The following is a 27897-nucleotide window of genomic DNA, read 5'->3' on the forward strand; positions in this document are numbered from 1 at the left end:
TCCCCCCGCACTGGGGCCTCTAGTTTTTCTATAACCAGATAGACTAAATATTTCTTAAAAATAGAGAATTAATTCTCTGAAAGCAAGTGATTAGGGCTATGAGATCTCTTGTGCAGTGCAGAGATGAGAATCCTATTTCTAGGGAATGTGACAATACATAACAAAATTATGTATTGTGCATGCCATTAGCCCAAACATTATCTTTCTCAGAATTACATAAAGAGGTAATTATGGCCATGTCCAAATAAGGATGGTTATTACAATTTATAATAGTGAAAATTAGAAAAACTCAAATGTTAAAGAATAAGAAAAAAATGAATTATGGTATAGCCATAAAATGGAATATCAGAAATCAAATTGGACATTTTAAAGATTATTTTGTGACATGGAATAAGTTCATAATACACTACAACGTGAGAAAAAGTGTTCTTTTTCTGCTCCATCACAATCCCAAAAATATTGTCTTTTTTTTTGTGTGTGTGTGTGTATGTGTGTTACGTGGTATACTCTGGTACTCTTGCCATGCTTGATAGTTGACCACTTAAGATGACTTGGTGTCTCACACTGTTCTGACACTTGTTAACAATGGCATGAAGCGTGTCTCTCTCTCTCTCTCATCTCTCTTTTTGAGTTTATACAATGATTTTACAATGGGAAATTTATTTAAAAGAGAAAACAATACTGGTAAGTAATGGATCCATGTTCCTCAATACAGAACCTTGGGATAAGCATTAAGGAAGTAACAGTGATCTTAACCTAAATTGGAAATAGATTTAGAAGTAACAAAAAGAAATGTGCCATCTACTTGACTTTCTGGTTAAATTGACAATGCAACAATATACTTTTTTGCTATTCAATAAAAAGACTTGGATATGAAGTTAATAATAAAAGGGGTAGAGTATGTGCTCTGAAACCACATGCAAATTACAAATCACCTCTTTATAGTCACAGAGGTTCCCTCTCTAGTAAACTGAAGCACCACAGTATGGCGGTTGAGAGCTCAGCCTCTTTTGGTCAGACACTAGGCTCTGTTGCTCTGTGTGCTTGGGCCAGTTACACAGGCTCTCTGTGCCTGTTTGCTCACCTAAAATGTGGGCATGATGATAGTACCAATGACACAGGGATGCTGTGCGGTTTAAATTAATATATTTAGAGTCCTTAGAATATACATGGTAAGCATTCAATAAATGCTGTCAGTGCTATTTTCATTATAACTGTTACTATAGTGGGAGTTGTACTTGTTATTTTTAGATGTTAATCATTTTAAATTTTTAATGAAGCTGAATGGTTACATAATATTTACTTGCTTGCCCCCTCACTGTATTTACCTATATTTCTATAACATTTTTGGCTTTGGTTTCTTGAATATCAGAGCCTAAAACACACACAGACCGAGAACCTGGGAGGCTGTGGAAGCCAGGAGAAAGAGACCGGGAAGTCGGGGCACTCATTGAGCAGTGGGGAGGGCAGCAGAGACTAGCTCAAAGTGGCAGACAGTAGAACCAAGGCTGTGGAAACCTGGCTCTGAGGGCCAACATGACACCCACAGTACAGGCCACATGGTGGGTACTCTGGGAACTGTGCTAACCTGCTTTTCTGTGGGTAGCTTTTCTGATTGGCTTGACTTCCATGTCTTTCTTTTATGATAAAACTTTCTCAGCTGATGAAACCAGAAGACACCTTTGAAGTTTGCAGAGCATATGTGACATACATATGTGAACCATTTAAAATATGACTTGGGTATCTACATGAAAGCTCTCGACTTGTAGTGGCCCTCTCCAGTTTCTCTGCTTTGTTGGCCTCTTGGCTTTCTGTTTTGAACTCATGCTGTAACCTTATTCTTTATCGAGCCCTTTGGGTATCTAACTCAATTTGAACTTATAATCAGGACTTTTATGTAAAGCACCTCCCTACTTAGGTCTCCATCCTAACTTCCTACTTCTCTATTTATGAATCAGAACTAGGAATAGGCAGGTCCTTACATTGTTATAGCCCATGGAATCTGCTCTGGCCTAAAATGGGAGGAAGATTAGATAATAGGCTGGTAGGCAGTGATAGAGCTTGAGTATCGTGCAGTCAAATTGAAGAGGAGGGAATGTGAGCAGGAGGATTTTAGAAAGTAATACTGGTAGAATCTCAGGGGTGAAGGATAGGACAAAGTCTCAGGTAATTTCTATGTGTTTGTCTTGGTTGCCTGGAGTGACTATGAATAAGAAATGGGAAGTTTTCCAGCAAAGATGACAAGTTGTTGCATGAAGGTGGATTTGGAGATTGCAGGTGGAGCCTTCCGGCCTACGTGGAAAATCTGCTTTCAAGAATTCAGACCATTTCTCCATTGCCTAACTACCAATTAGTTTAAATGAAAGTAAGCAGGTTTAGTGTAGACTGCTATTTCCTCTTCTCTGTTTATTTGCTTCTTAGGAGAATATGGGTTCATGCTCAGATCATTCATGTTGGTCTTAAATAAAGATATATTGTGTGGCGCTCCACTGAAAAATCTAGCGCCACAGGAATCTGAGTCCCAGAGTATTTTTAAAAGAATCATAAAATGTAAAAAGATAGGTTATCATGCAGAAAGTTGGTAAGCAACACTATATTAATTCTACTGCCTATTAAGTTGGTTTCTAAAAGGAAAAAATGTCAAAAGGCACAAAAACATCAGGTCTAAAATAACTCAAAGCCATAAGATCATTTTTGTGAAATCCCATATTATTTAAGAGCTTTAATAGACTGTGGCAATAAAATTAATGAATGACAGATTTGAAATATGTGGCTTCAAAAGTAAACACAAAGTCAAATGGTAATATTTTGCAAAAGGTATATAATATCAGTCCACAATGTTATTTAGAAAGTTATTTCGGCCAGAGTGCTTATCTTTATATAAGAAATAAAAGGAAAAAAATAGCTAAATAACTGAAAAGGACAGAAAGTCCTCGAAAGAGGAAGAAATAAAGATGAAAGCAAATGAAAAGATACCAATAAAAATTTCAAAGAAAAAGATAAACTTATAAAACTCAAAAACATTTTTTTTTCCAGAAAAATGTTAGGAACAAAATAAGTAGATTAAATTCATGACAAGTGCATACAAAGGAAAAACATCTGAAGGAGGAGAAGCACAAAGACAGAAAAAGGAACTAAAAGTTACAGTAAGAATGAAGACTTGCCGACTGCTCATTTTATTCCTTACAAACCCCCTATTGATAAAGTAAACCATAGCCCTGTAGATCACAGACAAATATAAAAGTATGCATAAAATGCAAGAAGGAAATTCAATAAAAAACCAAACATCCATCTTTGAGGGGGAGACAATGAATGTGTTTTTCTTCTTTTAGTTTTCTGTGTTTTATTTAAATATCGTACATGAAGCTACACCACTCCCAGAAAGGATAGGAATTAGTTCTACTGAAAATGAAGCTCTCTACCGCATTTCATATTAAAATGTAATACAGCAGAGTGTTCCTCTGCTGCCAGCTAATTCAGGAACAGAGCAGATGACATTCTTTCCTGTACAATATGTAATGCAGACTTCCCCCATGAGGAAGAGTAGTTATCTCTGGTTATCTGACCTGTTCCTAGCCTGTGTTTCCAATCATTAACTTTCAATAGATTGATCTCCTATCTGAGTTCTGTGCGGTCTTTGTTTTCCCCCAGAAACAAATGGCATGCTACTCATGTCTACTATTGTTCTTTCTACTTAGGTTTTGTTGGGCCTCGGCACTGTGTTCCTCTGGCTCCCAGAGTCTGAGAGGAAATGGTAGTGTTTTATTTGCACATCTTCCACCTTAGACACTCACAGTTCCTTCTGCCCTCTCACACATGCGTTCCAGAATTCGGTGAATACTGGCGAAGCTGGGTCTGTCGGCAGGCAGCTTGCTCCAACACAGACGCATTAGATTGTACAGCTCCAGAGGGCAATTCTCAGGGCAGGAGAGGATGTTGCCATCTCGCACGTAGTAAATGACCTCCTCGTGGGCCATCCCATAGTAGGGCTGCAGGCCATAGGAGAAGATCTCCCACAGGACCACACCGTAGGCCCACACGTCAGACTCTGTGGTGTAGCGGTTGTAGAAAATGGACTCAGGTGGCATCCAACGGATAGGGATTGCATCGTTCTCATTAGCTTTGTAGTAGTCTGCTGAATAGATGTTTCTGGAGAGGCCAAAATCGGCAATTTTCACCACCATGTTCTCACCCACCAGGCAGTTTCTGGTGGCTAAATCCCGGTGGACAAACTTGCGCTCTGAGAGGTAAGCCATGCCAGCTGCTACCTGCCTGGCTATGCAAAGCTGCTCAGCACAGGAGAGGGGCGGGGGCCCAGGGCTGGAGACCTGAGCCCTCGGGGACAGGTCACTGTGACTGAGGCTGTGCGCTGTGTGAGGCGACATGCTGCGGAGGAACTCGTTGAGGTCGCCATAGGCCATGTATTCAAAGAGCAGGCACATGGGTTTCCCCACGGCACACACACCTGGAACAAATAGCATCCTTTGTTAGGTTGGGTTTCCAAAGCGACACACTTGGAAGAGCACTAAAAGCAAGCGACCAGATCAGAAATATGGGGCCCTGGCTTTTTGTTGACAGCTTCATAGTTGAATACGGACCCCATCTCTTTGTGTAAATATCTATTTACCTAATAAGATGCAGGTATCTATCATTCCCCCTAGGGTGCCTTCGTTCCTGACCCTTCCAGTGTCAGGTTTTTCTTCTATCATCCTTTAACATAGTACTTACTATCCTATGTCATAAACATCCATTTATTTGAAAATTTCCTCCCCAACATTTTAAAATTAGAGATTACGTCTTCTTTAAATTCTGCAAACCAACCACATGTCTGGTAGACCAGGTACTCAGGGTTTGGTGAAGGAGTTTATGAATGGGTGTTTGAATATGTAAGTAATCCCTCTGTGTTTCTGCTTCTCTGAAGAAGGATAGTAAGGAAGGTGTCGCATGAAATTTGGAAAGAATAGCAAAAACAATCCCAAGATCTTAGATGAAGTTTTCAGGTTGCTGCCATACAACATTCTGAAATTTAGGTTTTACAATATTCACGCTAGAAAGGAAAAATGTTAACATGAAGAGTCTTAGAATTAGTATCAGGAGGACATTTTCATATCTTAAAATATTGCTACATTTGAGAGGGAAAACTGGGCAACTTGGAATATTAGATCATTTGGGCACAATTTTACATCACCATAAAAATAGATTATTAGATCTATTTATTTTAGGCAATAATCAGAAGTCTCCATTCAATAAGGAAGAGAAATAAAAACACTATTATCTTGGCTTATTTATTGTAGGGTTGCTTTTTAATTCCAGGGACATTAGCAAACAGTATATTTCTATGTACTAGAAAGAAAATAAAAGAAATGACAACATTGTACTCTGTGAAATATTAAAAAGCCAATTTTTAAAAACTGAGGTGAATTAATGAGATGTTCCACTCGTTGATACAGAATCTAGTATATGGGAAGGAACAGAGACATTTCTCTGGTCAAGGCATGAAGCAAAAAAGCACAAATGAGGTATGAAGGAGGAAAAACTGGCAAAGCCTCTGTTTTCTGATACAATAAATTTCTTCACTTATATACTCATACCTAACAGTTTCACAATGTTAGGATTGTCAAATTCTGCCATGAGGGCCGCCTCCCGCTGAAAGTCGGCTTGCATGTCAGCTGAAGCCTCTTCTTTTAGCATCTTCACTGCCACCATAGTGGACGGTTCATGGGGGAGTAAGCCTGGAGCCCTGGGAGGTTCATTTATTTAGAAAGAAATCAAAGTTCATTTATTTAGAAAGAAATCAAAGATAGTCGCATATTTATTTACATCCCCCCATTTATACAGCCTTTTCCAGAGCCTCAGAATCAAAGAGGATGTCAATAAGTAGATTGTATTTAAAATTCCTTGACTTCAATTGATAAAAATTACTGGGGCTATTTTTAATATAGATTAAGTTTGAAAAGTGCAGTATTCATAAATTATAGGAATTTTTACAACACCACAGACCCAATGGGATTATCATTACCATCGTAACCCCTTAATCTCTGGTTAGAACCTATATTCTGGGAAGGTAGGGACCATGACTTATTCATCTTTATGTCCCCAAAGCCCCTACAATGATACATTGCATATTTTTGTTTTTTAGTAAGTATTTGTGTGAGATTTTCATTAAACGTGTAAACTTCCCCCCAAGGCCACCTTGAGTGGATGTAAAGTTGTGCCCCGCCCAAGAGCACCAGGTCAAAGTGATAATTGGTGTCCCCATTCTCTGGCCCAGCAGTTTTGTGGAGCTGCATCATGCAGAGAGGATATTTTATTCCAGTTCACACAAAGGGCTGGCATTGAGCCTAATGCATACTTGTTTCTCAAGCTTGTTGTTTTCTGACATTTTTGCATTATGTTTTTTTTTCCTTTTCTGTTTTGCTATTCTAAGAACATCTATTTAATGCCTATACAGGTCAGGCCCTGAGTGCTTAAACAGAAAAACTAGTTCAAAGTAAACTTTAAACAAAGTGGAGACTATAGCAATAGAAAATGGAAGAGAAGTATATTTGAGAATTATTTACTAAGAACATTACAAGAAATTATTTAAAATGTATTTAAAATTATTTTCTAAAAAGGAAAGATAATTAAACTTGGCTGATTACTTGTAATTTGAACACTATACAAATGAAGATTCTCCCTATATATTCACACCCTTCTTTCCAGTAGAGAGGGAAATTACTTAGATTAAAAGTACAGTTCTCAATTCAAGTAAGGTTGATGGCATGAAGAATTAACTCCTTTGGTAATAACTATTATACATACTGGCCTGGTAACTTTTCAGACACAACATATTTCAGTGAAGAGATTTTTTTAACATTTTTTTTTACCTTGCTTGAAAGACCCTTCCAAATGCTCCTTCTCCAATATCCCTCACATATTCAATATTATTCCTTGGATACTCCAGGCTGAGCAATTTGGGATTCAGAAGGAGTGGCATCCTCTGGTACATGGGGTTAGGATGCAGTCTGTCCAGCAGGAGCTCAGACGGAAGAGTAGTAAGGGTCACTGCTGCTGATTCTCTGCAGGTTAAGACAGGTAAGATCAGTAAGGAGCTCAGGCTCAGGTGAGATCTTTATACACAGACTTATGTTCTAAAGAGATTTGGCATTTAGTAGGAAACAAAAGAAATTATACTAAGACAGCCAAAGATTGTTCAGTTTTAGAGCAATGAAGTATTTTGTTTGGTCTAGAGTCAAATGTCACATTTTTCAGGAGTTTTGTTACTGTCCAGTCTAGCAGTGGCAATGGAGATGAGGGGGAAGATGGGAGCAGGAATAGCCATATTCTTCCAAATTATTGTTTAGCTTCTATGTGCTGAAACTGTCAACCTGAGGACATGTGATCCTATGCAAAAAGTTACTGATATTTTTAAAGATCATGGTGGGGTGCTTAATTTTAAAGCAATGCCATGGATGTCATCAAAAGATTGGCATGGCAGTAATATGTATTCCATCTCCCACCCCTATTCCAATATTAAATATCTGGGTTTTAAAGCATTACTACATGTGGTTAGATTAAACTAGAACCTCACCTTTTCTTATTTTTCCATTGTTTTCGCCTTCGGCAGCAATAAAGAGTAGTTATGGTAAGAAGCGCAAATACTGCAAAGCTGGACATGATAGAGATGATTACAGTCATGGAGTATGCAGGTGAGACAGAGAAGGTGGAGGAGGAGGAGGAAGGCAAATTTGGAATGTCCACACTCGGCTTTGAGGACGTCATTGATGGGAATGCTGAAAGTAAATAATAATGCTTGTCATTCAACCTTAAACTTTTAAGATGCAATTTTTGTATTTAAGTAATCAGTAAACTAAATTTAATTTTAAGAATGAGTTTTTATGTATCAGATTCTCCCAGGTTATCCTACATAATAAAAGGGTACTATGCAAATTGACCGCACCTTCGCTACGCCAAGCCACGCCCACCAGCCAATCAGGGCGAGTATGCAAATTACCCAACAAAGATGGCGGTTAATTTGCATATGCTGAGGGAGGGAGGAGTGAAGACTGAAGACAACTTAGAAGGAAGAGGGAGGAAAAGCGGAAAGCAAGGTGGCTGCCAGAGGGAAAGTGCGGGCGGGGCGGGGTGGGGTGGGGCGCAAGGGTGCAGGCGCTACAGCCGCAACGGTGGTGGCGATGGTGGTGGTGGCAATGCGTGTGGCAGCGGCAGCGCGCACGGCCGCAGCGGCCGCTTGCAGGATTCTTCTTGCAAATGGGCTCCTAGTATATCTATAAAGTCTAATTGTAAGTATCCAGTGAGGTCCAGTTGAAAGTAAATCCAGCTTATAAGAGCGTAGAATTTAAAAAATGAGACTTAGAGAAAAAACTTTTTGGTCACGACCAAAAAATACAGACCTGGGGAAATAGGTAGGAGCTAGGATGAGGGGAGTGAAGGGGGTAGGGAGTTATCTGTAATACTATCAATAATATGAAAAATAATAACAAATAAAAGCAAAACAAATTGTTGTTCATAAAAAAAAAAAAAACTACAACAGATCCTGGCCTAGTGCTCTTTCCAATGCATCATATTGTTTGTGACCTGACAGCAATTGTGGAATTTGTTATTAAATAAAATCTTTTAATGAAATTATACTTGAAGTCAGGGTTGTCGAAAGGTGAGCTTTTATACTGTTGTTTTACAAACAGAATAAAATTAATGGAAGAAGATGAAAACTTGGGACACAAATGAGCAAAAGTTAGTTCATCTAAAAATTGACCACTGTCAAACTCCCATTAAAAAGGTCTATGCAATATAAAAACGAGGCGAAATCTGCATTACTGCTGGAAACCAAAAGATGCCATATGCATATCACTCAGTAGAGTGCAAAGTCCATTAGATATCTATAAAACAATCATATTAATTATACTTTAAATCCTTTTAATTGATTAAGTAAAGACAAGAATGTGGATACAGAGTATTTTAATGATATAATCAACAGGAAAGTTTTACTAGTAAAGAATGAAGTTTGTAACCTAAAAAGAGAGAATAAACCTTATTTTGAAATATTTGTGGAAAAGTGACAGATATGATCTTTTTGTCAGGCCACCAAGGAAAATCTCAATAAAATTAAAAAGCAGAAATTATACAGTTCTATTATTTGACCAAAATGCAATTAAATAAATAAAATCCAATAGGACATCTAAGAAAAGAAAATATATTCAGTATCTTTTCCATCAGAGAGTAAAAAGTAGCCATAGATACAGATTAGAAAATGACTTCCTAATAGGGGGTATGGAATTTGGCCAAAACTGTGCTAAATGATAAACTCATAGCATTATCTCTTTCCATTAGATTAAAAAAAGAAAGAACGAAACATTTATCCCCAGACTTTGGAAAGGAAACAAAAACTACAGAAAACAAAGGAAAATAGAAGATAAAGTAACAGTCATATACAAGCAGAAATTAATAAGTTAGAATACATATACCACAAATGATAGAATTTAAAATAGGTGAATAGTTGGCCTTATAAATATTATTTAGTAGCCTAATCAATGGAATTTTAATTTAAAAACATAGGAAAGGCACAAACATACAAATTAGGAATGATGAAGGAATTAGACAATAGATTCAAAGGTCAATGAAAATAAAATAATTACATTTTTTAAATCTTAAGGAAAATGATATTAATTATTAAATTTGAAGAATTAGAAAATCTGAAAATAGCTATAACTAGGAAATGTAACCAGTTAACTACCACGATATTTTGAATTTAATTGAAAAAAGAGGGGGTCCTAAACTGGAGAGTGAAACCTGCTGCTAATAATAAAGAAGGGGCAATCATTAAAAGACAGGGAGAAGTGACTATTTTTATATCTGTATTTTACTGAGCAGTTCAAACTATATTTAACAGGCAAGGGAATGTAATGTAATTCATAAAATTTGTAGTGTAATTTCATTAGTAAATATAAGGGTAGCTTTTCCTAAAAAATATCAGAAAATAGAATTCAGTGGCATATTAAGAGGATAATCCATGATAATTTAGGATGACTTATTTTTAAATGCAAGAATTGACATAGTTTAAACAATAGTTTTGTTTTATGCATTTAATTACTTCTTCCTTTAGGGATAGTTTTGTTTTGCTTTTCCTTGATTATTGTTTCTGATCTATTTGCTCTGGTCTTCCCTAGAGTGACATTAATTATATCTTTGGATTGAAATAATCAATTTGGAACTCCAGTTTCTTTCCTTTTAAAGTTTCTTTCCTCAACATGACTTTAAAAAATGTTTTTAATTATTTCAGAGAGAGTGAGAGAAGGATAGTAGCATCAATGATGAGAGAGAATCATTGATCAGCTGTCTCCTGCATTCTTCTCCTGGGGATCGAGCCCACAACCTGGGCATGTACCCTGACTGGGAATTGAACTATGACCCCTTCAGAGTCGACGCGCAACCACAGAACCACACTATCGGGCATCTTCTCATCATCATTTTATCTCTTTATCCTTTTCCTCTGGACATCAGGGGTATTTTATTAACTCATTCATCCAAACATTAATGTATCCTCTAAATTAATATTGATTGTTAGGTATCAAGAATACTGTAGTGAACATGACACATCTTGGTGTTATTTTAACTTGGCCCTAGCTGGTTTGGCTCAGTGGATAGAGCGTTGGCCTGTGGACTAGCAGCGGTCACCAACCAGTGGTCCGTGGTTCGAAAGGTTGGCAACCGCTGGACTAAAGGGTCCCAGTTCTATTCCGGTCAAGGGCACATGCCCATGTTGTGGGCTCAATCCCCAGTAGGGGGCATGCAGGAGGCATCCGATCAATGATTCTCTTATGATTGATGTTTCTATCTCTCCCTTCTCTGAAATCAATAAAAAAATATTTTAAAAGTATTTAACTTGGAAAAATTAGTAAACAGGTAATTATAATAAAGTGTAAAAAGTGTTTTAAGAATGTTAAGAACAGGATGCTTGTGAACATCCAGGGGCAGCCCATTCCTGGCCTAGGCATACAGGATACATTTTCTAGGTAAGTAACAAAGTTAAATATAAAGGGTGAACAGGCAATACCAGTTGAAGGTGTATGTGTGTGTATGGCGATGGAGAGATAGTATTCTCTAAAAAAAGAATAACATGTACAGGGCCCAAACCAAACAGTTGTGATGCCTTTCTAAAAGTACATCTACTAATAAAAGTTTCATTATTGAGTTGGGGAGTGTCTATAGGTAAGGTTAGATATAGGTTTCAAATGTAAAATTCTATAGTAAATCACCTGTATATTGCATTGTGTTTTTACCACCCAAAGGCAAATCTCTCTGTCCCCATATATTGGACCCCCTTTACCCTTTATGACCTCACCCCAACCCCCTTTTCTTCCAGTAGCCACCACTGTTGTCTGTTTTTGTGTGTGTGTTTTTTGTCTTGTTCATTTGTAAAATTGATTTTTTAAGAATAGAAAATGAGTTTTTGTAGGTAATTCATACTTATATCTTTATAATTGACTTAAAAGGCAGAAATATGGGTGCTTTTTGTGCATGTTATTCCTATCTAATCTAGGATTAAAGGTCAGCCCCTTCCACACAGTAAACCCTCAGTGAACTACTGGAATGGATAAATGAGTAAACAGTTGAAGGATAACATAGACCTCAGTCAACAATTAAAAGTCCAATCAAAGTAAACATTGACTACTTAGGACAAAGACTAGAAACATTTCTTTTTCATCCTTCAATTTGGGAATAACAATTTGACAGGCTTTCAGAATAGATTTTTTTGTTTTTGGTTTTCCCTAACTGCTCTTGTTTAAAAACTCTGAGGCATTCGGTTGCAGCTAGTAGCATTCTTTTTTCTTTCTTTCTTTTTTTAAAAAATACTTTAAGTCTTAGTCCTTTAAGTAAGCCAATAAAATCAAGTGCTGGCTCTTAGCCAAGTGCAGAGGTGATTAGGTTTGGAATATGTATCACAGGAACTAAATATGATTTAAGTCTCAAACCACTCAAATCAGAGGAAGCTGACTGACATGAAAAACTTTTCTAGTATCATTCTGAAGATTTCTGCATTTTTGTAGGTTAAAGCACTCTGATATAAGTTAGTTTCTAGGACATCCCTTTTCAAGCAAACTTTTTGAATTCTTTTCCAGGAATTTTGAGACAACCATTTTAAAATAATTTGATTTGTCCCTGTAAACCTTTTATTGGAAATTAGCTGTCTTAAAAAAACACACCTATCTTCCAAAAGAGGGATCTGTTGTCACAAGTAAAGATTGTGAATTGGCTCAATGAATAAAAAGATATTTGTTTTCACTCTAGATAATTAGCTGATACAAAAATCATGAATGCAAAGTCAAAAGTGACATTTTCAATTTGGTGTATTTTATAGCCATATAAGGGATCAAGCAAGCTAATAATCTTGAGGTAGGAGATATCATTTGTATCATTCACTAAATATGCTGCTCTCCATGGCCTAATTAGAAGCTACAAGCTGAGACCAATGATTTTTCTTCACGCTTTACCCTGGGTGGCTGCCTTCGGGAGGATCTGTATATTCTGTTCTGGACATTATGAAGTATGAGTGTAAATACACATGCACAACTCCACTTACGTACACAGAAGGTTTCAATGGCACAACAAAATTACTTACTTGTTAGGTTTTCTTTTTTAAAATCTGAGGGGGAAAGGATAAAAATCTGTTTTAAGTGAGCATCCAGATATTTCATATAGTCTGTGAGAGTGCTAAGAACAGCAAGTTCTCTTTCAGCTCTTTGATATGCAACTAGAAAACATTCTTTGTGTTAAATGTGAAAAGATTGCGTCTTGAAAATTAAGCCAGCTGTTAGAGTTCCTTACAAAGTTCATTAAAGCAGCATGCAGGGATCCAGCTTTGTTTTGGGAGGTCAGCATTTTCAAACATGTGGCTTATTTTTGCATGCTTAAAAATTTGCTTCACTGGCTAAGAAAGAAAACTTTATTCCTTTATCCCATTCCTCTAGAAAGTCTGAGAAGTTTCTTAGCCATTTCTCTGCACATTCCAGAAAATATTACAAGCTCTCCTAAGATCCCCTTCTGAAATAAGGTAAGCTCTCAAGCAGCAGTTAGAAGTGCTCTTTAATTTCTCTGAGAACAAATGAAGTAAATCCTTATACTAGCCTGTGCAATTAGGATTCTGTTATTGGGTATCCACGGGAGGCAGAACTCAAAAAAAATTGAAATGTCTAGAAATATTAGGAGATTGAAGTGCACACCTTAGTTTCTACAAAACCAGTAACTGTCTCTTAACCTCCAAAGTCTTGCGAGGACTCTGTTACCTAAATATGGCAGTCTGGTGCAGGCCCGCGGGTCCCAGTGCATGCTGGGGAGCTTGCTGCAGTCGAGCACCGAGAGCAGATACAGCCCAGGTCTGTGGAGTCCCCTGTGGGTCTTCTCTTCCAGCGCCAGCCATTCTTTTGCACAGAAGAGCTCCTTCACCGCCAGGCAGTATTCTCTAAAACAGTTGATGAAGAGCAACACTTGATGAGTCATGGCATGTTAGCGCCAAATTTGTGGCAGTGCCTAAATTCTTTATTTTCAAAACATCATCCTAGCACATTGTTCTCACAAGAGAGTTTTTGAAAGGACTGTTTTATTGTAAATAATGTGAGGCTTTATGGAATATATTATCCTGTCAGATGAAATGGTGTCTCGTTTTGTTTGTAAGACATAATTAATGCTACTTTTAAAAGTAAGATGACATGTGAAGTACGTTTTTCTTGGAAAAAATACAAACTTTCAATTTCAAAAGGTATTAGATTAGGAATCTGTAATCTGTCTCCTCTCAACTTTATAGTATAATAACTACAAAGGTGCCGAAACAAGGTACACAGAGTTTCAAAAACACATTGTTAGTCAACTTCCATCCTGGGAGATTTTCCTCTAATCTTGGGGCTAATGGGCAGGGCCTGAGAAACACAGTCCTCACCTCTACATGCTTGTCTTTCAAAACAGAACCACACAACTTTCCTGGCAGGCTACAGGAGGGCATGGGAGTCCTTACCCAGCCCCCGCTCTGGAGAAGCTGAGGCCTGTCCCATGGCTATGTGCTTCCCTGCTTCTCCCCCTCCCCCCCCCAACCCCCCATGAGACAAGAGTGTCAGTACTGAAATTAAAATAGTGGGTGGAATGTATTTTAAAATATATACAGCCGGCCAGTGTGGCTCAGTGGTTGAGCATCAATCTATGAAACAGGAGGTCAAGGTTCAATTTCCATTCAGGGCACATGCCTGGGTTGTGGGCTCGAACCGCAGTGTGGGGCATGCAGGAGGCAGCCTATCAATGATCCTCTTCTCTCATCATTGAAGTTTCTATCTTTCTCTCCCTTCCTCTTTAAAATCATTAAAAATATATTTTAAAATATATATATATATTTACACATAATATAAAGTAATATTCTGAAATGCTCATCTTGATCTCATATTTATTAGCAAATAATGCTGAAACACTTGAAATGTAGTTTTATTTTCCTTTCTCTCTCTTGGCTTACTAATATGATCCATATTAGTTTAGGATTTTTTTTTATTTCATAGAAAGCAGGATATTTAAGAATATGATAATGTGAACAATAACAAGGGCAACAGAATATTATACCTTTACGACATTTTCTAGAAGCTCAGAACCCTTGTATTTAAGGTATCATCAGTGATTTACATGATAGGAGTTTTGTCCAATTAATTGCCTTCTATTTTGGACAAAAGCCAGTTTTTGCCTTTACTAATGCACAAGACAACAACTTCCACTTTTGAAAACTCTTCCTGTTTGGAGACAGCCAAATACATTCACCCACTTATTTACTTTTAATTTTACCTGCAAATGGGTATAGGAGTAGGTACCACCCCAGTGTTGCATTCTTGAAAAATGTGGTTACACAGCAAAGCCTCCGCTGCTGGCCGGCAGAACGGGCTCACTGCTTTCAGTTCACTCCAGGCGGTGTGCACGAGTAGTTCTTGGGCCTCCTCAGGGTCCGCGTAGGAGTTGTTGAAGAAAACAAAAGCACTGTTTGCCAGGACAGCGTTACACACCTCCCCTCTGTACTGGGCGCAGTAGCCTTTGTTATCTTTCTGTGGTTTACTGAAAGAAGCAGTGAACAGTGTTCCCAATCACATGCTATTTCTTAGCATTCAGTCTGTTTTTTTTTTCTCCAGTTTCCACATCTACATTACAGAAATAGGAGAAAATTGCACTAGCAAATTGGTTGAAGTGCTCCATGTGAATACTGTGTTCACATTTCTACCTGCAATTATATCACCTCTGGCTTACTCCTGAGGGCTATAATGAGGATCAGATGTGATAATGGATGTGAGAAGCTTTGGAAACTATGGGTATCTTTATACATAGAATTTGAATGCTCTTAGTTAAGCAGTCTGAGATTCTTCTTACAAATAAGCTGACATAGGTAAACAAATACATAAAAATCATAGTCATCATGATGATTAAAATATAATCTAGCATAATAAATACTCTGATCCAAAGCTTTACAGTTTATCTATGTGTTAGGATAGTTAAATACTTGGATTTTGTAGCATACATATATCTTTGAGACACTGTCCATACTTAGATTCTCTCACTCACCCATCCTCCCAGCATTCCATCTACATATCCTATATAATAAAGAGTTAATATGCAAATTGACCATCACACCCTCACACAAGATGGCCACCCCCATGTGGTCACAAGATGGCCGCCCCCATATGGTCACAAGATAGCTGCCACAAGATGGCCGGCAGGGGAGGGCAGTTGGGGGCGACCGGGCCTGCAGGGGAAGGAGGGCAGTTGGGGGTGACCAGACCTGCAGGGGAGGGCAGTTGGGGGCGACCAGGCCTGCAGGGTAGGGAGGGCAGTTGCGGGCGACTGGGCCTGCAGGGGAGGGCAGTTAGGGGCGACCAAGCCAGCAGGGGAGGGCAGTTGGGGGTGACCGGGCCGGCAGGGGAGGGCATTTGGGGGTGATTGGCCAGCAGGGGAGCAGTTAGGCGTCGATCAGGTTGGCAGGGGAGTGGTTAGGGAATGATCAGGCTGGCAGGCAGAAGCGGTTAGGGGCAATCAGCAGGCAGGCAGGCGAGCAGTTGGGAGCCAGCAGTCCCAGATTGTGAGAGGGATCGGGCCTAAACCGGCAGTCAGACATCCCCTGAGGAGTCCCAAACTGGAGAGGGTGCAGGCTTGGCTAAGGGACACCCCCCCCCAGTGCACGAATTTCGTGCACCAGGCCTCTAGTACTAGTATAAAACCCTAAACTACCGGAATGATGGAATGACTGGTCACTATGATATGCACTGCGGGGGGCGAGGCCAGCCAGCCAACCTCCTGTGGCCCCTTCCCCCCCGGCCAGCCCTGGCCCCAATTGGCACCCCCCCACACCCCTATCGGGGGTAGGGCCGACCAGCCAACCTCCCGTGGCCCCTCACCCCTGGCTGGCCTGAATTTGTGCACCAGGCCTCTAGTTAAAGAATATAAAGAAAGCCACGTAAGTGGAGAGAAAGCATAGGATATGGCTCTCAGAGGAGTGAAGAGCATCTTTAGCTTTGCTACTTTCTCATCATCTGTCTTGGGAAGTCATACAATCACTCAGAGTCCCAATGCCCTAATCCAGTGGTTGGCAAACCGCGGCTCACGAGCCACATGCGGCTTGCGAGCCGTGGTTTGCCACTCTGTTGACTAATGAGTTTGCCGACCACTGCCCTAATCTGTAGAGTGATGTAAGTAATTATTCTGAACTTAGATTATTGTGCATTAATGGATAATGTATGTGAAGAAAAACTAAATTCTATAGTGCTAGCACAAAAATAAGATTAAAAGCTTATCCGCTATAGCAATTTAAGAGAATAATAGGGCAGATAGACAATGCTGCTGGTATTTCCTTCACATATTCACTGCTGCCTTAATGGAATGTTGGGAATTATATTAATTCCTATACACACCTGACAAATATTTATTGAGCACTTATGTGTAGGCACTGTGTTGATTTCAATACATCCTTATGCCTTTCATCAGATTTCTATCTACATTATAAAACACCAGGGGCCATCATGACCTAAATGACCAGATGGACGACCGGTCACCAGGAAGTGCATGAAGCACCTCTCAGTCCCTCCCCCATGGACCACAAGCTCCTATCACAGCAAGGCTGGTGGCCAGTGGGTAGGAGGGGCAGTGGGGGGTGGGCAGGGCAAGGCAGGTGCGGTGAGGTCCTTAGCCTCCGGCCTGGGGCCGAGCTGGAGGCTTACCGACCTTGCCACTGCGGCTGCGGCTGCGGATCAGGCCTGGAGAGAGGCCCAGAGAGAGAGGCAGGGCCTGATCCACAGTCGCCGAGGCTGCTGGCGAAGCCTAGAGAGAGAGAGAGGCGGGGCCTGATCAGCAGCTGCCGCAGCTGCTGGCAAGGCCCAGAGAGAGACAGGTGGGGCCTGATCAGCAGCTGCCGAAGCTGCTGGCAAGGCCCAGAGAGAGAGAGAGGCAAGGCCTGATCAGCAGCTGCTGTAGAGGCTGTGGATCAGGCCCGGAGATAGGCCTGGAGACACTGACTGGCATAGAAACTGACCAATCAGAACCAAATCTGGGTGAACTGCGAGAAGCCAATGGCTGCCTAGGAGGCAGAGCTTCTGACGCTGACTGGCATAGAAACCGATCAGTCAGAACCTAAACTGGATGAACTGCGAAGGCAGAACCTAAGGTGGGGGCTGAGGAGGGGTTTTAAGGGCAACAGCTGTTTGGTGTAAGGTGTAAGAAAGTGGTTCAATTTTTTAATGACCGGTTTGGCACTATAGTACATATGGTTGGCTATCAGTCCAGATATAGGGATTATGTATTTTTGTCTGCCAAGAGCATCTCCTCCTGCTAAAAAAGGCTCCCCCTCCCCGCATTTAAGCAATAATATCCTATATAATCTATCCATACTAATAAAAGGGTAATATGCTAATTAGACCGTGTTGACTGGCCATCTTCCGGATGTCCGACTTACTTCTGGACAAAGCCATGGTGGTGGGGGCCGAGGCACAGGCAGTTAGGGGTGATCAGGCCGGCAGGGGAGGGCAGTTGGAGGTGATCAGGCCAGCAGGGGAGGGCATTTGGGGGCGATTGGGCCAGCAGGCAGGTGAGCGGTTAGGAGCCAGCAGTCCTGGATTGTGAGAGGGATGTCCGACTGCCGGCAGTCAGACATCCTCCGAGGGGTCCCAGATTGGAGAGGGTGCAGGCCGGGCTGAGGGACACTCTTCCCCCCTCCCTTCCCCCCCCCACGTGCATGAATTTTGTGCACCAGGCCACTAGTCTTTATATAAAGGATTCTAAGACCAGAAAATTAAGCAAATTAGAATTTGTGCCAAATTTTTAAAGTGTTAAGAAAACCCGTTTGAAAAATTGATACTTTAATTAGAAACCAACCATTGGCTTTTTTAAAGCAAATCTATTAAATGAAACACAACTCAATCAGGTAAAACAATGAACTTCCAAGAAACAATATACTTATGTTTTGTAATATAAAATTTTCCTCTAATCCATACTTGCCTTTTCCTAATTAGTATACCTGAATTTGACTGTGTTACTTCTAGCATGTTACAGGTTTTTAGAACAAAGGCCTTGAATAAGAAAACACAAAACTCCCATGAAAACTTGGGCCAGGTAAGGTTGGGAAGACACCCAAAGAAACAGCGATGACCCCACTTCTTAGGGAAGGAACTGGGTCTAAGATAACACTAAGAAAGTTTAAGAGAAGCACAATGTGGTGCTTTAAGAAACTGAATAATAATACCTAATAACCAGAAGTTGCTCAAACTGGTTTACAAAATGGTCTCACATATTAATATAATATCTTGGTAAAAGGGAGGATGGATACGTGAAGATGTGATTCTTCACTTAACAGGAAAAAATTGTCATGTAAAAGTCAATGTTTCCCCCACTGTCTCTGAGCTGAGAAAGGTTCATGCAGGCTTTGCTGTCACATGTTAACTATTGAATAACAGTTCTTTATTTTTCTGTATTTTTTTTTAATAAAAGCACGCATAATTTTTTCTTTAATTACACAAACAAAAAACATTTTTTAGAAAACATTGGAAACTAAAAAAAAAAAAAGAAAGAAAGAAAGAAAAGAAAAATAAGTGAAAATAGCCTCAGAGATAAGGATTATTAAGCCAGTTACCAAACAGTCTCTCACTCTGAATTTCTGCTGTGTCTCCTAAAAAGCCCTACATTTTTTTTTAACAACTTCAGTTGACTTGATAGTATTGAGTCTTCATTTCTTTTTGAATATTAGCTACATAATGCAAAAAAGCAAATAAAAATCAAAAGAAAAAACAGGCTACGTTTTTAATAGAAATGAAACTTTTGTTGCAGTTTTGGCTTTTCTATCAGCTTGAAGTTAACTAGCCTGTGCAAACCCTTTGCATGCTGGGGAAAACCGTAAAATACAAAGTATATGGTTCATATTAATTTTCTTTGTCTCTAATAGTTCTGGAAGCTTTAAAGACTTACTAGGATTAGCTCTACAATGTAAGAAATAATATACAGGACCAAATATACACATTTTATACATGTGATATATATACATATATAAGTGGAGAGAGTCAGAGACTGCCCATAGTTTCAGAGTTGAAACAACTTCCTTTTCTTTTTTCTCTCTTCTTTTACAGACTTTATAAACCTCAAATTTTATGTATTTATTAAATTTTAGAGGCAAAACACAAAGGCAAATTGGGCCATTTTGTTCCTCAACCTCCTAACCCTATCACTTAAACAAAATTTGAAAGGAGCTCACAGCAACACTTAAGGGGACAAAATAAATGCAAATAACTTCCATTGTTGTCTCCTGTTGTCTTTTGCAAGTGAGGAGACCCCTCCCTGTCCGCAAGCAGTTCTTGGGAAGGCCCTTGGAGCAACACCAGAAGCAGCTGGTCCTGTTGGTCATTTGAACAGTGGGGCAGAGGTCACAGGGATCTGTTCGCAGAATGTTAGTTATTTTGGAATGATCTGTCGGACTGTCTCCAAAAATGCTAGTTAATATTGCTCATGGAGCCAGTCCCCCTCTCTCTCCTGACAAACTAAACCTGGCTCATCTTCCTTTCTGTAAAGTTTCTCTCTTTGGATGATCCCAAGTCCCCCTTTTAAACACAATTTTCCTTGGTCAAATGGAGTACTTAAAGGAGTCTCATTACACCATTTACTCTTACTCTCTCTGCTTTAAAATGTATGTCACCTTTTTAAAAGTGATTGTAGAGTTTCTATGAGGAAGACCTCTATTCCCTTTGAATACAATGCCTTGTCCATGCAGAGGACTAGCTGTGGTTTGAGATAAGGCAACCCCACTACTCCAGTGAAAAATCTACACCTTCTACTGGCCTCCTTAGGGGTGGCCCACATGTACCTCCTTTGATGTGGAAAAATCTCCTTTCCCTATATCCCAACTGTCTGGTCTACTGTTGCACTTTCCTGACAGGGTTCTATGCCACTTCCAATCTACAAAGCAAACTGGAATTTTTTATTCTTTCATGCCTTTGTACATGATTCATTCTCTAAGGCAGTCAACAAATACAACCCACAGGTCACATTCATCCTGCTGCCCATTTTTATACTTCCTGTGACCTAAGAATAGTGTTTATATTTTTAAATGGTTGAAAAACACACACCAAAAGAAGTCAAAATTATATGAAACTCCATTGCCAGTTCCGTAAGTTAGGTTTGATTGGAGCAGAGCTACGTTCAATCATTTATGAATGGTCATACTGTTTTTACCCTGAAACAGCAGAATTGAGCAGTGACAACAGAGACCGTAGGCCCCACAAAGCCAAATATATTTAATATCCAGCCCTTTGCAAAAGTTTGCCAACCCCTGCTCTAAGACATAGATCAAATGTCATTTTTCTGAAATGCCAGACCCAGTGTCCTCAAGTAGAAGCACATGGCCTCCCCTGAAAAACACCTCTTGTGTTTCTTCTAAAATTACTATCTATTTATTGTGTAGAAAAGAGAGTGATGTAAAGACAAAATTTAAATTAAATTTTGAAAATTTATTATATTAGCCAAATATATACACTTTAAATAGTTGTACATATATCAGTTATAATCTGTATATACATAAGAGTAATATATAGAGTTTTATATATACTATAGATAGTATACATGGTGTACATAATTACAATTAGAATTATTTTATACATGTTTTTATATCATGGGTTTTTACTTAGCATGATATAAACATTTGCCTATGCCATTATGTTATTAAAAACATCCTAAAATCACATCAATTTATCTTATTGGTAGATATTGAAATTGCTCATACATTTCACCAATAAAAAAAGGAAAGGTTGTTTTGGATTTTATTGTTCATACACTTATTATTTCCCTAACATAAATTATTAAAAGTGAATTTATCCAATGAATAGATACAACCATTGTAAGTTGCTTAATAAAAATTATGCTCTCTAGAAAGGTTATTGCAATTTTCTTCCTACCAACAGTCTGAGAGTGCTTGTGTTATCACAAGTGAAAAATGGTATGGAATTTTATTTAATGAGCATTACTAGGTATTTGACTACTAATGAGTGTAAAATTTTTCATTTGCACTTATGTGCACGTGAATGATCTACTTCTGTCCTTGAGACCTTGGAATTTGCATGTGCTTCCATTAATATGTTGAATTGTTTTGATTCATTACTTTCCTATATAGTGCCAGGAACAGAGTGAGTGGTTTAAAAATACATAGAGAGAACAGGTGTGCTACCAATAAAGGGTCTGTTGGTGGCCTGCATTTTAATTTAACTTTCACCATGTTTATGTTGTATGTCCCCTCAGTAGCTTATTCAGCTTCACTGTAGAATTCTTAAGGATCAGAACTCTGTCTCTTAGAACTGTGATAAATGAGTAGGTCAAATCTATATGAATTGGGACAAGATAAAGAACTAACCAAATTTTCGAATGCAATGTGTTCTTTCATTCCATGAAATTAGGAAGAGTGGTTGGTGGTTTAGATCCTGATCAGTTACTGTGCTAACTGGGTTAGTATAGTCGTTACCAATCTAAGTTCTTGCATCTGTCTACCTGAGATCAGATTGAGGCTTTGTAGTTTGCTATGCAGTCCTGGCAATTCTTGGTGCAACAGGTTCCGCATATAAAAATATAGTGATAATAATAGTGCTTGCCCCATAAAATTGCTGAAATGTTGACATGAGAAAGGTGTCGACCACAAAACTTAGCTGCTATTATCACTATTACTATTATTAATTATTCTTCATATCAGTTTCATCATTTGTAAATTTAGAGTTTTTATAAAAGCCAACTTTACTGCAAATAAAACACTGTAAATTGCCAAATATTATATTATGAGGTGATACTTTCTTATCTACAGGATAAAGCAATGAGGGAGAGTTTGGGAATCAGTTCTGGGTTCTCTTTCCAAGCCTATAATTTACTAGCTCTGTAAGTCACTGGAACTCTCCAGTTCAAAGAAACTCTCTTAGTTTCTTTTTCGTACAATTGGGATAATAATAGTACGTATTTCATAGGGATTTCCTGAGGATAACTTTAAATAATGCATATAAAGCCAAAACAGTGCTTGATACACCATAGATGTTATTCAATAGATGTTACCCATCTCCATTTTCATAATCACCTTGTAAGAGTATTAAAAGGATTTGAAATTAGAAAGTTTTTGAAAGATTACAGTGCTCAGCAAATAGACAATAGATGGCATGTCAAACAAAAATTAAAACTCAACAAAACATTGATATAATAACAATATCTTACCTCCATTCTTATAACAGGAAAGGAAGTTCCCACAGGAAATCAAATTAAAGGAGAAAAGAAGCAAAAATTAGTGCATTTCCATTTTATGGTTGCAAGAGATAGCTTTGATAACTCTAATCTCTTAAATTTCTGGAAAGTTCTCTGCTTCTGCTAGGAGGCCAGATACCACATTAACAGGCAGATTTGGGGAAGATTAAGAAAATATTGAGTGTCTCCAGGAACTGAATTCAAGTCAAAGCAACCATAGGAGCCATCAGCACAGTCAGTGTTGTAGCTCCGAATATACCTCCATTAGCCACCCAGGGACTTTTCATCCAGAAAGCAAGATATGGAGGTTAAGTGGGAAGAGGCGAGAGGGAGGAGTAGAGGAGAGAAGGAGAGATAAGAGAGCTGTTATTTCCATAGACCCACTAGCCTCACAGCCGTGTGACCTGTGCAGCCACACAGCGCCCTGCGCTCAGAAGGATTATATGCTTAGTTTACCGCACTGCTGTCACCTTCTTGAAATACTTCATTTATTAACAAGAGACCCTGCATTTTCATTTCACACAGGGACCCATAACTTATGCCCTCAGCGTGAAAGCTCAGGGCACTGAGAAAAAGGCCCCTCTCCTCAAGTGAGTTAATGGGGCTAGTGGCAGAAATGGCCCCAACTTGGACTTTCCCAAGGCAGGAAAACCCTTTCAAGGGTGTAATTGACCAGCATCTCTGAATGATTTCATCTCTTTTTGTATAGGAAATCTAAAACTTCACACTCTTTACCAAATACTTGATCTATGTCCTTTCTGTGCCCCAATTCCCATCATAAAAATAAGAAGTAAAACATATGCTTTGACTAAATCCAATTTGCCTTAATAGAATTTCTCCTAATGTCAATGTCCAACTCCTTTTTAAAGTTTCAGGTCCATTTGGGTGTTCTTCTTTTGCTGAGTTTTAAGGATTCTAAAAGGAATTCCTGCCCAGTTGGTGTGGCTTAGTGGTTGAGCATCGACCTATGAACCAAGAGGTCACGGTTGGATTTTCTGTCAGGGCACATTCTGGGGATGTGGGCTCAATCCCCAATAGGGGGCATGCAGGAGTCAGCTGATCAATGAATCTCTCTTATCATTGATGTTTCTCTCTCCCTCTCTCTTCCTCTCTGAAGTCAATAAAAATATATTTAAAAAAAAAATAAATGAATTCCTCTGAGAAGTCTATCTTCTTGAAAAACCTTGTAAACTCAGAAGTTTGTCTGTCTAATCATCTTTTTGGCATTTGTGAGGGTTGGTGAGTATGAGGTTTTTGTAACCTTGAGTGTGTAAGTCTTGTATTTATGGGCTTTTTATTAAGTGAGTCTGATGATAAGGCTCAGAAATCAACCTACATGAGGCACCACTATGACCCAAACCTCATTCCAATTCTGCCACTGTACAGATAGAACAGGTGGAAGGAGACATCAGGAAATTCTTCCAGAGAAATGGTATGTAATTTAGAGAGGTAAAGGCAGATTCTGAGGGCAGCTGAGCAGGGAAACCTGTTGAAACTTGAGGAGGCCAAGGTTATGTATATGAAAGAGCCCTTAATATAAGATGTAAAAGGAGGACTCAACACCATGGGTATGTGCCAATGCCAAGGAGAATCCAGGCATAGTACTCGGGAGGAGATAATAAGCTTAGATATGCTTCTATCTCAAGGGCAAGGAAGGAAGGAAAAATATAATTAATTAAGGGTGCATTGTTGTCTCAAGAATATTAAGAAAATTGTAGGATGCTCTCATATTCTCGGCTTCCATGCATTTCTTATTGAAATTTCTCCAGTCATATTTTCTTTGGAGGGAGGATGGGGAGTAGGGAAGGGGTCCAAGAACCTTGCAATCATAAACAAGTGCTTTTATCTCAAAACAAGATATTTTAAAATTCCAAAATTTTCCAACAGTCATCAATATTTGTAGTATTTTTTAAATTATCTGGGGAAGTCAGTAAAAGTTTGGCTCTCTTCTAAAACATACAGCGACTCTAATATAAGCAAGCTGCCTGATAATAAAGAGTCCTTAGCTCTTATGCCTAACTGCAGAACAGCTGGTAGCAATCATTGCGGCTACTGGCTGTTACTCCTTCTTTCTTTCCCCCTTTATTAAAGACAAAAACAAAACACCTTTAATCAATATGAAACCATATAGCCAGGTGGGTACTGAAAATATTGGGGGAAACACTTAGTAAAGTATGATTGTCTAATCACTCTGCTGTATACCTGAAACTAGTACAAAATAATATTGAATGCAAACTGTAATTGAAAAGTAAAATTTAAGAAAAAAATGAAAACTTATAAAGCCACCATGAAATGCCAGGGAATAATATTCCATTGTGTATATTCACCACGTCTTCTTTATGCCTTTGTTTGTTGATAGACACTTAGGTTGTTTTCATATCTTGGCTATTGTGAATAATGCTGCAAAGAACATGAGAGTGCAAGTATCTCTTCAATATCCTGTTTTCATTTTCTTTTGTTTCCTTAGGTATAAATATAGAAGTGGGATTGCTGGGTTATATAGCAGTTTATTTTTAATTTCTTTATTTTTCGTAGTGGTGAATCAATTTGCATTCTACCAACAGTGCTCAAGAAGTCCCCGTTTTTTCCACATCCTTGCCAACACTTTTTAATGCTTGTCTTTTTGATGATAGCATTCTAATGGGTATGAGGTGATATTTCATTGTCTCTTTTGAAAATACGTCTATTCAGATCCTCTGTCCATTTTTAAATCGTGTTGTTTGTATTTTTACCCTTTTAAAGTTGAATGAGGGTTTTTTAAAACAAATTTTGGATATTAACTCCTTACCAGATACATGATTTGCAAGTATTTTCTCCCATTCCATATGTTGCCTTTTCATTTTGTTGATGGTTTCTTTTGCTGTGCAAAAGCTTGTTAGTTGAAAATAGTGCCACTTATTTATTTTGCTTTTGTTGCTTGTGCTTTTGGTGTCATATTTTTAAAAATTGTTGAAAAAAAAAAACAATGTCAATGAGGTTGCCACCTATATTGTCTTTTTTGTCCTGATCTTAGAGGAAAATCTTTCAATCTTTCATTGTTGAGTATAATGTTGGTTGTGGGTTTGTCATAATGGCCCATATTGTGTTGAGGTATGATCCTTCTATGCCCAATTTGTTGAGAATTTTTATCATGAGAACATATTGTATTTTGTTGAATGCATTTTCTGCATCTATTGAGATAATCATATAATTTTTATCTCTCATTCTATTAATGTGGCATATCATATTTATTGATTTGCATCCCTGGGATAAATCTCACTTGATCATGGTGTATGCTCCTTTTAATGTGCTATTCAGTTTACTGATGTTTTGTTTAGAAGTTTTGCATCTGTATTTATCGGGGGTAGTGGTTTGAAGTTTTCTTTCCTTGTAGTGTCCTTATCTGGCTTTGATATCAGAATAATGCTGGCCTATTAAAATGAGTTTGGGTCTCTGCCACAGGGCCCAGGATTCTGATGACAAAGAGAAGGCATCTTGCCAACTATCCTGTGATTTGAACCTTTTGGAGTTGTGACTGGAGGGGAAATGCAACTTCCTGGTTCATAGGGAGAGGTTCCAAAAGTTTTTCTGACTCTTTTTGATGACTAATAACAAATGTAAATGAGTCAGAAAGAAGTATATCATATTTCTTAAACAATGCATAAGGATTTGGGCAAACACATGGAAGAGTTTGGGGAAAATAAATGCTGATTTTTTTTTTCTTTTCTTGTCCTTAAACAGTAGAAGTATCATTAAACTTAATCCTAAGCACTAGACCAGATTTTTCCATTTCCAGTTTTCCCCGCCAGGATGAGGAAATAAACAGATGGAGAAAAAACTTCTAAGTGAGACACAAAGAATGTGACAAAGGGGCTGTTGACTACAGGACACTAAGGGAGGATGGGGTTGACTGAAATAAGAGAAAGAAGTTTGAGGTAAGGAAGCATTGCCAGAATGTCAAAGGGAGGCACCATATCTGACTCCAAGCTCTGGTCCTCTGGCCAGCCCCATCAGAAGCCAAAAGGCGAAAGTGACCTGAAGCAGAAATAGAGAAAGCAGGTGCCACAGCCAAGCTCTGGAAGATCTGGGGAGCATAAGACCAAGCTTCTTTGAAATGGTTCTGAATTAGAGTGACTCAACAGATTCCTTTCACCAAAGTGGCCTCACTTCTGTAGAACATTGGTCCAGGGAGCACTGCAGAGTTAGAAGGTAATTTCCTCAATGATGGCAGAGGGACTTCATGAAACATCTAGCAGGTTTAACTAAAAAGAAAATGTCAAAGTGATGGAGAGAAAATGGCAGATGTCTCATGGTGTTCAGAGGTCTTATTCCATTGTACCATTGAGACATCCTCACTGGATTTTCCTGGGGAAATATTAGGAAAAGTAGAGGAGCTTAAAATCTCCTCATAATCAGTGAGATCCACAGGGAAAACAGATTAGAGGCTGAACAAAGGGCCTTATATATTTTTATGAGTTAGCAACTGGAGGGAGTTCCTCTTTCCTCGTTCTTGGTAACTTTTTTCCCCATGTGCAGGATTAAAATTTATTGAATCAAGTATAGTACCTAACACTTGCTCAACATGCATTTTCAGGCTCATTGACTAAAGTCAAGGCATTGCTGGTTCCATTGCCCCTACTGAGGTCACTGCTCCTCACCTGCATTCAACTTTGCTGCTGCAGCATATCTCAAGCCCTCTCGCTGCTATGTGCCAACCCATGAGTTGTTCCCACCATTCCTTTACTCACACATATTCTAGTGCTATTTTTCCAAGGCTGCTGTTGCTAATTGCCCCCATCTTCTCTCTGGTCTAGTCTCAACATTGACTACTCTTCCCTGCACCCTGGGACATTGCCTTTCTATGCTGCCTGTCCACACCTTAGGGCTCTTTCTACCGTCAGAAAATACTGTAATATATATATATACACACACACACACACACACACATTTAGTGTGGGGGATATAGGGGGTAGGGAGAGGGAGATTATAGCTTCGTCTGCTGGTATATTCTATTTATTAATGGAGTTGAATCAGGTTCTCATTTGGGCTGGGATAGGGATGAAGGGGAAATGTTCCTGTAGATGATATGATGACAACCATGCTCTGTAGTCCTTTCATCATCAAGAAATCATGTCCATGTGATGAATCTGCCTTTTCAGG

The 27897-nt window shown here is 38.9% G+C and overlaps 1 protein-coding gene across 1 annotated transcript in view; it reads right to left on the reverse strand.

Moving 5' to 3' along the window:
* Positions 1-2769: 2769 nt before the first annotated feature.
* MUSK (muscle associated receptor tyrosine kinase) overlaps positions 2770-27897 on the reverse strand; it is a 78144-nt gene continuing 53016 nt past the window's right edge. Inside the window, exons 8-14 of the mRNA XM_079790747.1 lie at positions 20439-20445; positions 14815-15078; positions 13284-13459; positions 7571-7772; positions 6867-7058; positions 5592-5740; positions 2770-4465 (exon numbers count right to left, since the gene is read on the reverse strand). Of these exons, the coding sequence (XP_079646873.1) occupies positions 3783-4465; positions 5592-5740; positions 6867-7058; positions 7571-7772; positions 13284-13459; positions 14815-15078; positions 20439-20445 (1673 nt within the window). The 3' untranslated portion in view covers positions 2770-3782. The remainder of the gene's footprint in view (positions 4466-5591; positions 5741-6866; positions 7059-7570; positions 7773-13283; positions 13460-14814; positions 15079-20438; positions 20446-27897) is intronic.

Source organism: Cnephaeus nilssonii (genome assembly GCF_951640355.1).
Source record: "Cnephaeus nilssonii genome assembly, chromosome: 14".
In the NCBI taxonomy this organism is placed as follows: Eukaryota; Metazoa; Chordata; class Mammalia; order Chiroptera; family Vespertilionidae; genus Cnephaeus; species Cnephaeus nilssonii.